Genomic DNA, 13,901 nt, shown 5'->3' on the forward strand with positions numbered 1-13,901 from the left:
TTGACTTATAAGGTTTCTTCTCTCTCTGCTGCCAGTGGGGGAAGTCGGAGGGGGTTACGGGTTGGGGGCCCCAGCCCAGGCCCAGAGCCCAGCCTGGCAGCCTCTCTCAGATCTGGGACGACCATTTCCTCCTTCAGCCCGGGAGGCCACTCGGGTTACGAGTTCAGGACGGTAGGAACTGGGAGGAGACTGCTCCCCGAGAGTGTGTCTGCTACTCGGGGAGGCCTTCTTACAAGTCGGAGACCCTAGCCTGGTGGGGGCTCTACGTGAGTCACTTTGTTCCTCAGAGAGATGACTGTGTGGTTACTTCTGTCTGTTTTCGTCCCTGTAGGACTTGAACTGTGTGAGGATGTGAGGGTGTGTGGGAGATAAATGGAAACTTGTGCTGGGTGGCTGGCGGGTATCAGGGGCTCGCTGTGTGCCTGGTTTGTGTCTCTGTGCTTTCCAGTGTGTGACCTCATGCACCTGGGGGTGTACGTGTCTGACGCACAGATACAGACACATTCAGCCCACAGGGTATTTTCCTTTCATGTCGTCATGTGTGTGTGAAACTTTGAACAAACAGTTGCTGTCCAAATCTGTCTTTTTTTTGTTTTTTGTTTTGGACCACACCACACGGCTTGTGGGATCTTATTTCCCCAACCAGAGATCAAACCGGGGCCCCAGCAGTGAAACCGCGGAAGTGCGGAGTCCTAACCACTGGAGCCCCAGGAAATTCCCTTCCCTTGTGTCTTTATAATTGTGTGTGCTGGGCAAATCCACGGACACACACACATACATATACATACACCGATTTCATCTGTCTATCTTTGCTGCTTTGTGCAGTGGTTTGCATGTCCCGTTGGGTATTTGTGTGTGTCTGTGTGCTGCACTGTTATGTGCACACACATGGGTGTGTGAGGTTGGAGCCATGCTACCTGGTCTGAATCCCATTGCCGATCCTTTCTTTGGCTGTGTGACCATAGGCAAGTTGCTAACCCTCTCTGAGGCTTGGTTCTCTGCTGTAAAACGTGGCTCCATACAGAAACCAGCTCAGGTTGCCAGGATTAAATGAGATACGAAATGTAGAGTTTAGAGGCATGCCTGACAGGCAGCAGGTGCCATGATATTTGTTATTGTTGTTCTGTGTGTGTGTGTGTGTGTGTGTGTGTGTGTGTGTGTGTGTGTGTGTCTATGTCTGAGGCTGGGATCCACCCAGCCTCCCAGGGCCTGCAGCCTCCCATGCTCTGTGCTCCGCTGTGGGGGAAACGTCCAGGGCACTGAACTGTGTTATCAGGCTCTGGTGGCCTGGGCAGGAGGTTCTGGCAATTCTGTCTCTGTTCTCACGCTGGAAATGCTAAATATTTACAGTTGGAGCTCCTGGGCTCAGCATCACAGCTCTAGTCCCAGGCTCTGGGTGGCCGGGGGTGGTTACCAACCCTCCTCCCTCCTGCTCTCCCACCAACCTCTCCCCTTCTCCAGTTCAGAGGCTCTGCTGGACCCTCAGCTCCTTCTCGGACTTTTTGTGTCTGCCGCGGGCCTTGCTCAACTCGGGGTCTTGGTCGTGAGAGGTGAGAGCGCAGGAGGGTGGGAAGGCAGATGGAGGCTGAATCTGTTGGGAAACCTGGGCCTCGGCTTGGCCGGGGGCCTCCGCAGGCCTCCTCTTTACCCCAGACTGACAACCTGGAAGGCAGTGGACGTTACACACACTCCAGTTCCAATGGGTTTGGCCCATCCCTGTTGTGGAGGGCCTGGTATCTTTGGGGTGGGGGGCAACAAGAGGACCCTGCTCTGCCTTTGGGAGCTAGTGGATGGTGTGAGTGCAGTAGTGAATATGCCTTTCTGCAGCTCAGAACCCTCCATGCTCCCATATGACTCAGATTAAAACCCCAAATTCTCCTCAAGGCTCACAAGCCCTGCACACTTTGCCCCCATCACCTCCTTGTCCTCACCTCCTTCTGCTCTCACCCTCATTCATTCTGTTCCAGCCTCACAGGCCTCCCTGCTATTCCTTGGGCATATCAAGGTCCCACCTCAGGGCCTTTGCACTTGCTGTTCCCTCTGCCTGAATGCTCTTCCCTTTCTCTTCCTTCAGGTCTTCACTCACGTGTCATCTTCTCCGTGAGGTCTGACTCCTCTATTTAACATGCCCCCCAGCCCAGGTCTCCCACCCCCCTTCCCTGTTTTCCTGTTACGCACTTATCTTTGACCTACCCACCGTCTGTTTTCCCAACCTGCTCCATGAGGGCAGGGGTTTTGTCTGTGTTGGTCGCAGCTATGTCCCCATCTCCTGGAACAGCTCCAGGCACACAATGGGTGCTCAAGGAATGTTTGCTGAGTATGTGAACGAGGCAACGTGTGTGATGATGAAGCCCGCAGGACACACGCCTGTGTGGCCACCAGGATGTGTGTGTTTGGACATAGTGGGTCTTGAGGCAGACAGGGCTGACGTGAACATGTGGAACGTTTTCTGAATGTTGGCAAGTGTACACGGGTGGGATGTGCTTCCCCATCTGAGAGGCTGCAAGTGTGTGCACCCCAGGAATGAAGACAACGGGGGTCCGTGTGTGGATCCTGCAGGGCCTGGGATTGTTGGCCACAAGTATACACCCGTGAGCAAAGACACCTGTATAAGCTCACCTGTGGGAGCCAGGGAACATCAGGCGGGCGGGGGCATGTGGGCAGACTTGGGGCATGTGGGTGTTTCAGGGTGTGTGTGACGCCTGGCACTGTTTGAGGCGCTGGGGACAGAGCAGTGAACAAAACCCAGCCTCGGTCTCTTGGAGCTGATACTTTGGTGGAGGAATTCAGATCATAAACAATGGCAAATAAACAAGGCAATTACAGAGTGATACATGCTAAAATGAGAAAGACAGGACTTCCCTGGTGGCACGGTGGTTAAGAACCTGCCTGCCAATGCCGGGGACACGGGATTGATCCCTGGTCCGGGAAGATCCCACATGCCGTGCAGCAACTAAGCCTGTGTGCCACAACTACTGAAGCCCGTGTGCCTAGAACCTGTGCTCTGAAACAAGAGAAGCCACTGCAATGACAAGCCTGTGCACCGCAACAAAGAGATTCGCTGCAACTAGAGAAAGCCTGTGTGCAGCAAGGAAGACCCGACACAGCCAAAAAAAAAAAAAAAAAGATGGATTATGGTAGTGCTTCTGAGGAGACAGCTGAGTTGAGACCTGAATAAGGAGGGAGAGGGAGCCATGATAAATTCAGGGAACAATATTCCAGGCTGAGGAAACAGCAAGTGCAAAGGCCCTGAGGCTGGAGGATGCCTTGTGTGTTTGAGGAACAGCCAGGAGGCCAGGGTGTCTGGAACAGAGTGAGCGGGGTGAATGGGAGGTGGGGGCAGGGAAGGGACTGGGGAGAACATGCAGGGCCTGTGAGCTGCAGGGAGGACTTGAGCTTTTCCTCTGAATGAGAAGGAAGCCACAGAGGTCCTGAGCAGAGGAGGGATGTGACTTCACTTGGGTGTTCACAGGCGTCCTCTGGCCACTGTGGGAGCAACAGAGCAGAGGCTGAGGATGGAAGCCTGGAGACCTGGGAGGCAGCTGCTGTAAGGAAATCCAGATGGTGTCTTGAGCTGGGATCATGGGAGGGTGTGAGTATGGGGGGAATGTGGAGGAATTTAGGGTCTAAACACAAGAGCTGATAGGCCTGGCTGATGGGTTCCATCTGCCATGAAGAAAGAGACATGGATAACTCTGGGGTTTTGGTCAAAGGAAATGGGATGTCCGCTATTAGACTGAGTTAGTGAGACTTTCATCTCATCCCTCCTCACCCTCTCCCACCCATTTTCCCATGGCTTCTGCTTTGGCCTCCTGCAGGTTCCTTTAATAAATACATCAGGCATGGTCCAACCCCAGGGCTTTTGCACTTTCTGTTCCCCCTTCCAGGGACCTCATTTTCCCCCCAGATACCCCCACGGTTTCCTCCCTCACCTCTTTCAAGTCTTCGTTCAAAAATGTCCTCCAGTTCTTCCCTCCTCTCAAATTGCCCCTGCACATATCCCCATATCTCGGTCTTTTACTGTTTTCTCTTTTCGTTTGTTTTTTTGGCCGCACGGCACAGCTTGCGGGATCTTAGTTCCCGGACCAGGGATCAACACAATACCCCCTGCAATGGAAGCGCAGCGTCTTAACCACTGGATAGCCAGGGAATTCCCCTCAGTCTTTTACTGTTATCTTTAGTATCTAGGGCCATCTAATAACACTCTATTAAATTCTAAGTTTATTTTGTTCATTGCTCACTAGGACAGAGATTTTTGTGTTTTGCTCCCAACTGTATTCCCAGCGCACAGAACTGAGGCCAGCACACAGTAAGCACTCAATGAATGCTTGCTGAATGAATGCACGAGATATACTGACCCGCAGGGCGCTTGGAACTCAGTGGCGAGGCCAGGGCTGGATCCTATTTGAGCATCTCCAGGCTCCAGGCAGGGAAAGGGTTGCAGGCAGGCGTGTGTGGACCCTGATCCACGCAGATGCACACGTGAGCATTCCCGCGTGGGAGCAGATAGGTCTTGGCCCGGCCTGAGATTTGGGGGTCGAGCCTGGGTTGCCGGGGTCCCCCCTGCTTCCCGTTCATCCTCTGCCTGCAGGTCCGCCATGTCGGCACCCCGGCTGCTCGCGTTGCAGTTGCTGCTCCTGCTGGGCGCGCGGCGGGCACGCGCAGCCGCCCCGCGCTGCACCTACACCTTCGTGCTGCCCCCGCAGAAGTTCACAGGCGCCGTCTGCTGGAGCGGGCCGGCTGCACCACGCCAGACGCCGGAGGCCGTGAACGCCAGCGAGGTGGCGGCGCTGCGCGTGCGCGTGGGCCGCCACGAAGAGCTGCTGCGCGAACTTCAGCGGCTGGCGACGGCCGACGGCGCCGTAGCCGGCGAGGTGCGCGCGCTGCGCAAGGAGAGCCGCGGCCTGAGCGCGCGCCTGGGCCAGCTGCGCGCGCAGCTGCAGCATGAGGCGGGCCCGGGGGCGGGGCCGGGCCCGGGGGCGGAGCCCGCCGCCGCGCTGGCGCTGCTCGGGGAGCGCGTGCTGAACGCCTCCGCCGAGGCGCAGCGCGCCGCCGCCCGCTTCCACCAGCTGGACGTCAAGTTCCGCGAGCTGGCACAGCTGGTCAGCCAGCAGAGTGGCCTCATCGCCCGCCTGGAACGCCTGTGCCCGGGGAGTGCGGGCGGGCAGCAGCAGGTAACTCCGAAACTGTCCCCTTCCCCAAACAGCAGCCACTTGTGATTTTTTTTTTTTTTTGGCCGCGCTGCGCGGCATTCGGGATCTTCGTTACCTGACCAGGGATAGAACCCGTGCCCCCTGCAGTGGAAGCACCGAGTCTTAACCAGTGGACCGCCAGGGAAGTCCCAACCCCATGATCTCTTATCCGTAGTTCCGAAATACAAAAAGCTCCAAAAACCGGATCCCTACCTCTCCCCCAGTATCTCATTTGGGTCAAAACGCAACTGATAGCTACTTAAAGTCTTTACTTACCTACCTAATATGAACTCATAGGATCCTATAATCAAGCATATTATTAATATGTGAGTAAAGACCAAAGACCTTGTAGGAGATGTTAGGTAATACAAAAGGTAGACCCTGTATTACTAACTCCTGCCATATAATTCTAAATTCTGGACTATGTCTGGCCTTGGGTTTTGTGACAGTACCTACCTTACAGGGTTGTTGGGAGGATTCAGTAAGTTAGTACTAATTGTTGGATGTACTCATATTATCCCTACTTCACAGAAGTTTGGAGGAGTTTAAGCCCAGCTCTCTCTCTTCCTGACTGCTGGAGTTAGGCTTGGGAGGATCGATCCACGCCCCTGCTTGATCTCCTTCCCATCTGGGTGCTGGGAGATTTAGGAGCCCAGAGCCTCCTGGGCTAAGGGTTAGTGTAATCACATCTGACTCTCTTGGTTACCCCAGGTCCTGCCACCGCCTCTGGTGCCTGTGGTTCCAGTCAGTCTGGTGGGTGGCACCAATGACACCAGCAGGAGGCTAAACTCAGCTCCAGAACCCCAGAGAGACCAGACGCTGAGACAACAGGGGCCCTTGGCCTCTCCTGTGCCCTCAGGGCACCCTGCTGTCCCTACCAAGCCAGCAGGTAAGACAAGGGCAGGGCTGTTGGGGGTGTGGGGAGCCAGGAGATTCGCAGGGCAGCACAGGTAGAGTCTTTAATGCCAGATTCCTCTCATGCTGAGGAGACTGGAGGAAATGGTGCTTTTATTCTGATGATGGAACAGGGAGATATGGCTCTTACTTTGATAAAGACCAAAATTCTCACGATGGTGTGAAAATAGGAGAGGTACTCTTATTTTGACGAGAGGGCAGGGGATTTAGGACTGCTAATTTGAGGGAATTCAGAGGGCTGTGTTCAAGAGCTCTATTTTGGTGAAGAGACCACAGAAGGAGGATTTAAGAATCCCAGGCTCCAACTTGCTCTAATGAGAAAGAGTGACTCAGAGTCTTATATAGGTAAGAAAAGGGGTGTTGGGGCTTTTATTCTGGATAGGTGATAGGAGAGGACTACTGTTCTGGTGAGGGAACCAGTGAGAATCAGGACTCTTACTCCAGTAAGGGGTTGACTGGTCCAGGTTGTGCCTGTCCCATATCCCTGTGCCCATAGGCCCATGGCGGGACTGTGCAGAGGCCCGCCAGGCAGGCCATGGACAGAGCGGAGTGTATGAGCTACAAATGGGCCGGCATGTGGTGTCAGCATGGTGTGAGCAACAGCTGGAGGGTGGAGGCTGGACTGTGATCCAGAGGCGGCAAGATGGCTCCGTCAACTTCTTCACTACCTGGCAGCACTACAAGGTGGGCACAGGTGGGTGGGGCAAGCCTGGGCAGCGGAAGGGGACCTGCTTCTGACTTCCCTGCTCTGCCAGGTGGGCTTTGGGCAGCCTGATGGGGAATACTGGCTGGGCCTTGAACCTGTGCATCAGCTGACCAGCCGTGGGGACCATGAGCTACTGGTGCTCCTTGAGGACTGGGGTGGCCGCCGGGCACGCGCCCACTATGATGGTTTTTCCCTGGAGCCTGAGAGTGACTACTACCGCCTGAGGCTTGGCCAGTACCATGGAGATGCTGGAGACTCTCTTTCCTGGCACAATGACAAGCCTTTCAGCACCGTGGATAGGGACCGAGACTCCTATTCTGGTAAAGAGCTCTTATTCTGGTGGTATGGGCGGGATAGGAGACTTAGTGAGGAAATGAAAGGGGGTGGGGTAAGACTTCCCTCTGGTAAGGATCAGGGTAAACAAGAGAATTGTGGACAGGACTCTTATTTTGGTGAGGAGGTGGGGAGTCCAGATTCATTCTCTCATGAGGCAATAAGAATCAGGACTCCTGGTTCATGAATGGTGGTGGGGGGTGGGGGGGTAGGTGGAGCTATGAGAGCTAGGACTCTTAATTCTAGAAAGGAAGTAGGGAAGGTTGTTTTCCCTGATAAAGGAATGAGAGGTAAAGCTCCTAGTTTGCAGAAAGGGTGGGGAAAATGTGACTTGTACTTTGGTAAGGGGATAAGGAAGAAATTAAGGCTATTACTGTGAAGAAAGTAGGGGGACAGAGGATACCTGGCAAAAGCCTTATACTAGTAAGGTGCTGGTAGAGGTTTTTATTCTGGTGAGAAGACATGGATTCTCTCTCTCCTCAGGCAACTGCGCCCTGTACCAGCGGGGAGGCTGGTGGTACCATGCCTGTGCCCACTCCAACCTTAATGGTGTGTGGCATCGTGGTGGCCACTACCGTAGCCGCTACCAGGACGGCGTCTACTGGGCCGAGTTTCGTGGTGGAGCTTACTCTCTCAAGAAGGCTGCCATGCTCATCAGGCCCCTGAGGCTGTGACCATCTGTCCATCTGTCCCCCAGGTCACAGGGGATGTGTGTCAGCAGGAGCCCAAGTTGTCATGGTCACACCTCCTTCGTGACTCAGTGCAGGCCGTGTCCCACAGCTCTCTTCTTGTGTGGATCTGCTCCCCAGGACCCTGAAAACGGCACCCAGGAATCCCCCTGCCAATATCCTGGACCCAGACGGCTCCCCAAGGGCATTTAGATCTCGGTTTGAGCTCATATTTTATAACAACACAAAATATCCACACACCGTGTCTGGTTTGCATCTGCACCTGGCAGGGGTCACTCCCCGTGCCCGCCCTCCTCCTCCTCTTCCTCCTCCTCCTTCAGGTCCTCCAGAATGAGGTTGTCCAGGTCTTCCAGGAGGCCCCCCTGGCTCAGGCAGGTGGCCACAGTGGAGCCACTGCTGATGTGGAGGTTGCTGGGGTGCAGGACTTTGGGCAGGTGGTTCTGCTTCCGGCTCTTGGGGTGCGCGCAGGACGTCCCAGGCACGTGGGGCTCTGGGGAGGGAGAGGTTCTGAGGTCCTGGGGCTTGAGGCCATGGGGAGCTCGGGGGAGGGGAGGGACTGAGGTCACAGGCTCTGGGGCCAGAGGTACAGGAAATTCAGAGGTGGAAGTCACAGGTGTTGAAGCTACAGGAGACCTAGGGACATGGGCATCACCTGAGACTACAGAGGACAGAACAGGAGTCAAGAACATAGAGAACACAGGGGCAGAGTCCACGGGTGTGGGCCACCAGAGTGAAACCACAGAGCCTGGGCGGGAACGTGGAAGGTGGCTGATGCCATGGGAGATGGGTGTTAGGGGCAGAGGTCCTGAGTGACCTGAAGGTAAGGAGGCTGGAGGACTGTGCAAGATGTGGAAATGGGAGATGAAAGGGCCTCCAGGACTGAGGCCTTAGGAGATATGTGGAAGAAACAGGCAGAGACCTTGGTACTTAAAAGCCTCAGAGGTGGACGTCCCAGGAGTCAAGGCCAAGTAGATTGCCCGGCGTGGGGGGAAGGCCATGGGGACGCGCCAGGCCCTCACCTCTCCGATTGTAGCAGTCCTCAGCCGAGCAGGAGTGGGTGTGGGTGCTGCGGCGATCCGTGACCCGGTCCCAGCGCGGAGGGAGGATCCGTGTCGGATACACGGGGAAGCCGCACCCGTAGCAGGGGGACCGGGACCCCATCTGTGCCCAGCCCCTGGGGGCGGGCAGGGCCGTGAGGGTCCAAGGGCCAGCTGGGCCAGGGTGGGGCCAGGGCAGGGAGGGGCGGGGCTGGGGGGGGCAGGGCCGAGGAGGGGGTGGGGGCGGGGTCAGCGCCCTCACCGGAAGTTGTGCCGACATTTCGGGCAGTGGAACTCAGCCACGCCCCACATCTTGTCACTGGGTACCGGCTCGTAGCGCTTCCGGCATTTCCTGCATCTGGACACCTGGGGGTGCAGAGAGGGGAGCAGGCGCTCGCTCTCAGAGGTGGGCACCGATAGCTTGATGTTGCCCAGAGTGAGAAGATTTACACTATGGAAATGGGCAAACACGAGTAAATCTGGGGTCGCCTCGGCCCCACAAGAGCAAGTTATTAGGCATTTACCAGAAGCATACCACTAGTCAGGGGCTTCATAAGCCAGATTTGGGGTTGTGGTTTGGGGGTCAGGTTTGATTTCTGTGGTAGCTGTCAAACTGCGTTGTCAGAGGTCAGGCTATGGGGTAAGAGTTGAGCTTCTCATGTTGAATGTCAAGTTGAAATTCCAGCACAGTGGATGGGGCTTGGGGTCTGAGACTGGGGTTGATCTCTGAGGTTGGAGGTCCGGGGTTGTGTTCTCAGAGGCTGATGTTCTTAGGGCAGAGATTTGGACACTGAGAGTAGGGGTTGGGAGTGGAGCCGGGACAGAACCAAGGTCAGGGGTTGGGTTATCACCTCCTTCCGCTGGGGCACGCGGCGCCACCAGACATGGTCACAGGAGGAGCAGGCGAACTGCCGGTCCACAGCAGGGATGAGGTCTTCCTGTGCACGTTGGAACATGCGTAGGTTGGCTTCTGTTAGTGGCAGGAGGGAGGTCGCCACCGCCTGCAGAATGGGGTGGGTGGGGCCGAGAGGGTGGTCAGCTCTCTTCTCCCCTTCCTACCTCTACAATGTCCCTCCTTCTCACCTGTGGAGACCCCCATGGATGTCCTCCCTGCTTACCTCCCCGTCCCACACCCTGGACTCACCTGGATGTCCCGGTCCTGCTTCATGTCTTCTGGGGGGTCCTGCGTGGAAACACCAGGGGCAGAAGCTGGTGATGTGGCTTATGCCTCTTTTCTGGGGGTGGGGCTTCTGCACAATTAGAAGGTCCTGGCCCCAGAGAAGAGTAGGGTGTCCCTAACTCAGAAGGAGTTGATTGAGCAGTGTCCACTTCCTGAGGGCAGGATGTGTGACTTCAGTTGTCCTTATAGCAACCCTGAGAAGTGGGCACACCTGTTATCCCCATTGATCAGATGGGAATACTGAGGCCCAGGGCCGGGAGAGGGCTTGCCTGAGATTACCCTGAGTGAGTCTGGCGGAAGAGGCCTGGACCCCATGCTCCCTTCCTGCCGGCAAATGCCACACACGTGTTGGCCTTGTGACAGGTCACCTCTTTGAGGCCATGCTGCTTTAGGCTAAGTGCTTGAGCTCTGGACTCAGTCGCAAGTTGGAATCCTGGCTTCATCACTTCCAGCTGTGGGGGCGTGGCCAAGCCCCCTCCCCCTAATGAAGGACGTCTAAGAGCCCAGGATCTGACTCTAGGTGGCGCAGGTTCAAATCCCAGCTGCCACCTGCATTCAGCATGAACCTGGCAAGTGACTTCATCACCCTGTGTCTCAGTTTCTTCATCTGTAAAATGGACAGGATAAATAATAGGACCTGTTTCACAGGACCTGTGGCAATGAAATAAGTCAACAGGTAACATTCCTGGAGTCCTGCCACAGGGGAAGTGCTCAATCAATGATACTTTTTGCTATTTTTATCATACTCATTATATGCATAACTATAACTATATAAATGTTAAGAGTATATTACATACTTTATTATACTCTTTAACAACGCTGTGCCGGGACTTTCAGACAGGCAAACCAGTGCACCAGCCACCAAAGCCATCGAAGGGGCAAAGTGGCCATGCAAAGCCTTTCATTCATTCATTCACATGGGCTCCCCTGCCCCTCTCTCCTCCCCAGTCTCCTGCTCATCCCAGCCTGTCTGCGTGTTCCTTTTTCCACGCCACCCCCTCTTCCAGCAGGACCCTCTCCAACCCTTCACCTTCCCAGAGATCACTCCTCCCTAGTCTTGAAGAACCTGGTACCACCTCCTTCAGGAAACCTTCCCTGATCTCTTTGGCTCTTCTGTAATGACATTAATCCTGATTTGTTTCACTGCTTAATTTGTCTCTCTCCTCCATTTAATACAATCAGCATGTAATGAGCACCTACTGTTTGCAGGCTCCCTGGCCAGATACAAGACTGAGAGGTGAATAAGTGAATGAGGCTAGACCATGAGTTGTGAACTGACAAGGCACAGAGGGGGCTTGCCATAGGTGGGCCTGACCCTTCTGTTCTTCCTCCCCTTACCACATCCTTTGAGGGGAGGGGGCGGTTTACCTGGGCATCCAGGTCATTACTCAGTTCCTGTCCATCCTTCTGCTTTACCCCTGGTGGGGAGAGTAAGTGTAAGTGAAGGGCCCTTGAAAGATCCTGTGGGAGTTTCAGGGCCGGAACCCCGATACGGACCGCCCCCCCCAAAGAGATGATCTCATCGCCTCTTCCTACCTCAGCACAGACCACACCCCCTCCCCGCTTCCCAGCGGAACCCCCACCAGGCAGGACCCCAGCCTGCTCACCGTACACGATGGAGCGCCCCACTCCGGTATGGTCGCTGCCAAATTTCCTCATCAGAGTCCCCGCCTTCTTGGAGGATACCTTCCCATGAAACTTCTCCCGGAGGCGCCGGACGCTCTTCTCCAGCTGGGGTAGGGACAGGGGCGCTCCGATGGAGGGATGAGAGGCGCGATTGCCCCTCCTCCATCCCTAGGGATCCTTTTTCATGGCCTGAACTTGACCCTTGGTTTTGGCCTCCGCAACCCCCCCTCCATCCCTCTGCTGCATTTCCTGGAAAAAGCCAAAGTCCCCACAGGGCACTGGGGGAGGGAGCGGACTAGGGTGAGCGTCCCAGGCTAAGGGAGGAGGCTGGCCAGGTAACCCGTGGCCTCTGACCCTTGACCCAGCAGCCCCCGCTTTTCCTCGAGGAGGCCGCATTTCGCTCTGGGGCATGTGGCGGTCACTCTCCTTTCTGCGGGGGACGAGGGCCAGCCTGGGGGAAGGTCTGGGTTTCGGATGGAGTCCTCAGGAACTGCGAAACCCCCTCTGCGTCCCCAGCTCCTCCCCCGCATCTCTCGCAGGTCCCCGGCCCAGTTGTAGCCATCTCCTACCTCCACACCTTCCTGAGACATGGTGGCGGCTCATGTACCCGCGAGGGTCCGCACTGCGCGCTCAGCGCCCCCCTACCTGGGCGCGCCCGTCGGTGCAGCCGCCGCGCAGGGCAGGGGGCGGGGCATCCAGGCAGGCCCCTCCCTTCCTTTCCAGCCCTCTGTTTCGCTTTCGATTGGAAAGGGGGGGACGGGGCGCGCTGGCTCCGCCCTGGCTCCGCCTCTGCCCTTGCGCCCCAAACCCAGGCGGGCGCCCCCGATCTGCACCCTGCGGCGAAGCGCGCAGACCTCGGGCGGGGGAGGCGGCGCGGCCTCTGCAGTCGGTCACATGTCCCCACGCTGCGCGGGGTCCGCGTCTTCACGTCCCTCGTGGGGGCGGGGCCGCATCTGAAGGCCGCGGCGTGTCTCCCGGCCCCCGCTAGCTTGCGCTCCCCCAGTTCATCGCTCTGTCCCCTCCCCTCCCCCAGGAATCAGGCGCTAAGTGGGACCTGGACCCCTTTCTCGCTTTGAGCCTCTTACCTTGCCACGTCCCCTCTCTGAACCTCAGTTTACTCCTCTGTAAGATGGGGATGAAGATAGTGGCTACATCCTGGGGAGTATGTGTGTGTGCGTGTGTGTGTGTGTGTGTGTGTGTGTGTGAGCGCGCGCGCGCGTGCCAGGATTCCAGACCCCGGGTAGAGCACTTAGTAGCGCCTGGCATGCTATAGACACTCAGCTAGTCCCTGGGACACATACGATGTGCAGAATATGAAGGGGTAGACAGTTGAGGGGGAAGGAGGAGGTGCTTGCTAAAAATACCGATTCCTGGTCCCTAGCCGTCCTGCAGAATCGGCTGTCTAGGGGTTCTAGGGAATTTGCACTGTAAAACGGAAGATTAAGAACCCCGGGGGACCAGGACAATTTTAACCCAGCATGGGGGGTGGGGGGAGGGGCTCTGGCCCAGTCTCGTGGTATCAGAAATGGCTTCTTGGAGGAGTCCTGGAAGTGTGAGGTCTCAGCAGGTGAAGAACGGAGTGGGGGGAGGGAAGCAGCTAGCCGTGCAAAGACCCCAGAATCTAGAGAGTCTAGCGCTTTAGACCAGGGCTTCTCAACCTCGGCAGTATTGGCTTTTGGGGCTGGATGGTTCTTTGTAGTGGGGGCCGGCTATGTGCATCGTAGGACTATTAGCAGAATCGCTGGCCTCAACCTACTAGATGCCAGGGTAACCTCTGCCCCAGTTGTGACAACTGAAAATGTCTCTACACGTTGCCAAGTGTCCTCTGGAGGTATCAGAATTGCATTAGGATAAATGACTCCCAACATTGTTTTCCAACATGCACCTCTATCAGTAAAAACGTTGAAGCTCAACCCCCAGAGCCATAGTTGTTTATAAATTACATACAAATACAATTAACTACGAGGTTCTGTAGATCACTTTATAATAATGTATTTATTACATAATGACATTCCTTAGCAAACTAAAAAAAAAAAGATTAAAAGTATAAATGTGATAATGTTTTCTACTTGAACCCCAAAGTTTTGTTTGTGGGGTCTATGCACCACTCACTGGAATCTACTCCATTAGAGAATGTAAACACTTCCTGGTTCTTTATGGCTGAGTGGTGGGATTTTAGGCAGGGATGGGGGAGAGGCGGAGGGCTGTAGGCAGCACAGAAGA

At 55.7% G+C, this 13,901-nt stretch overlaps 2 protein-coding genes across 2 annotated transcripts; one reads left to right on the plus strand and one right to left on the minus strand.

Moving 5' to 3' along the window:
* Positions 1 to 4,490: 4,490 nt before the first annotated feature.
* Positions 4,491 to 8,072, plus strand: ANGPTL6 (angiopoietin like 6). Its single transcript, XM_057709055.1, has 5 exons — positions 4,491 to 5,174; positions 5,904 to 6,081; positions 6,604 to 6,791; positions 6,863 to 7,133; positions 7,630 to 8,072. The coding sequence occupies exons 1-5, from the start codon at positions 4,599 to 4,601 to the stop codon at positions 7,818 to 7,820; spliced, it is 1,404 nt and encodes a 467-aa protein (XP_057565038.1). The 5' UTR covers positions 4,491 to 4,598; the 3' UTR covers positions 7,821 to 8,072.
* On the minus strand, positions 8,035 to 12,575 carry SHFL (shiftless antiviral inhibitor of ribosomal frameshifting). Its single transcript, XM_057709060.1, has 8 exons — positions 12,248 to 12,575; positions 11,660 to 11,783; positions 11,421 to 11,470; positions 10,017 to 10,055; positions 9,724 to 9,873; positions 9,135 to 9,238; positions 8,855 to 9,009; positions 8,035 to 8,325 (listed from the first exon to the last, which is right to left on the minus strand). The coding sequence occupies exons 1-8, from the start codon at positions 12,266 to 12,268 to the stop codon at positions 8,108 to 8,110; spliced, it is 861 nt and encodes a 286-aa protein (XP_057565043.1). The 5' UTR covers positions 12,269 to 12,575; the 3' UTR covers positions 8,035 to 8,107.
* Between the last annotated feature and the right edge of the window lie 1,326 nt (positions 12,576 to 13,901).

This window comes from Hippopotamus amphibius, chromosome 15, assembly GCF_030028045.1.
Source record: "Hippopotamus amphibius kiboko isolate mHipAmp2 chromosome 15, mHipAmp2.hap2, whole genome shotgun sequence".
In the NCBI taxonomy this organism is placed as follows: domain Eukaryota; kingdom Metazoa; phylum Chordata; class Mammalia; order Artiodactyla; family Hippopotamidae; genus Hippopotamus; species Hippopotamus amphibius.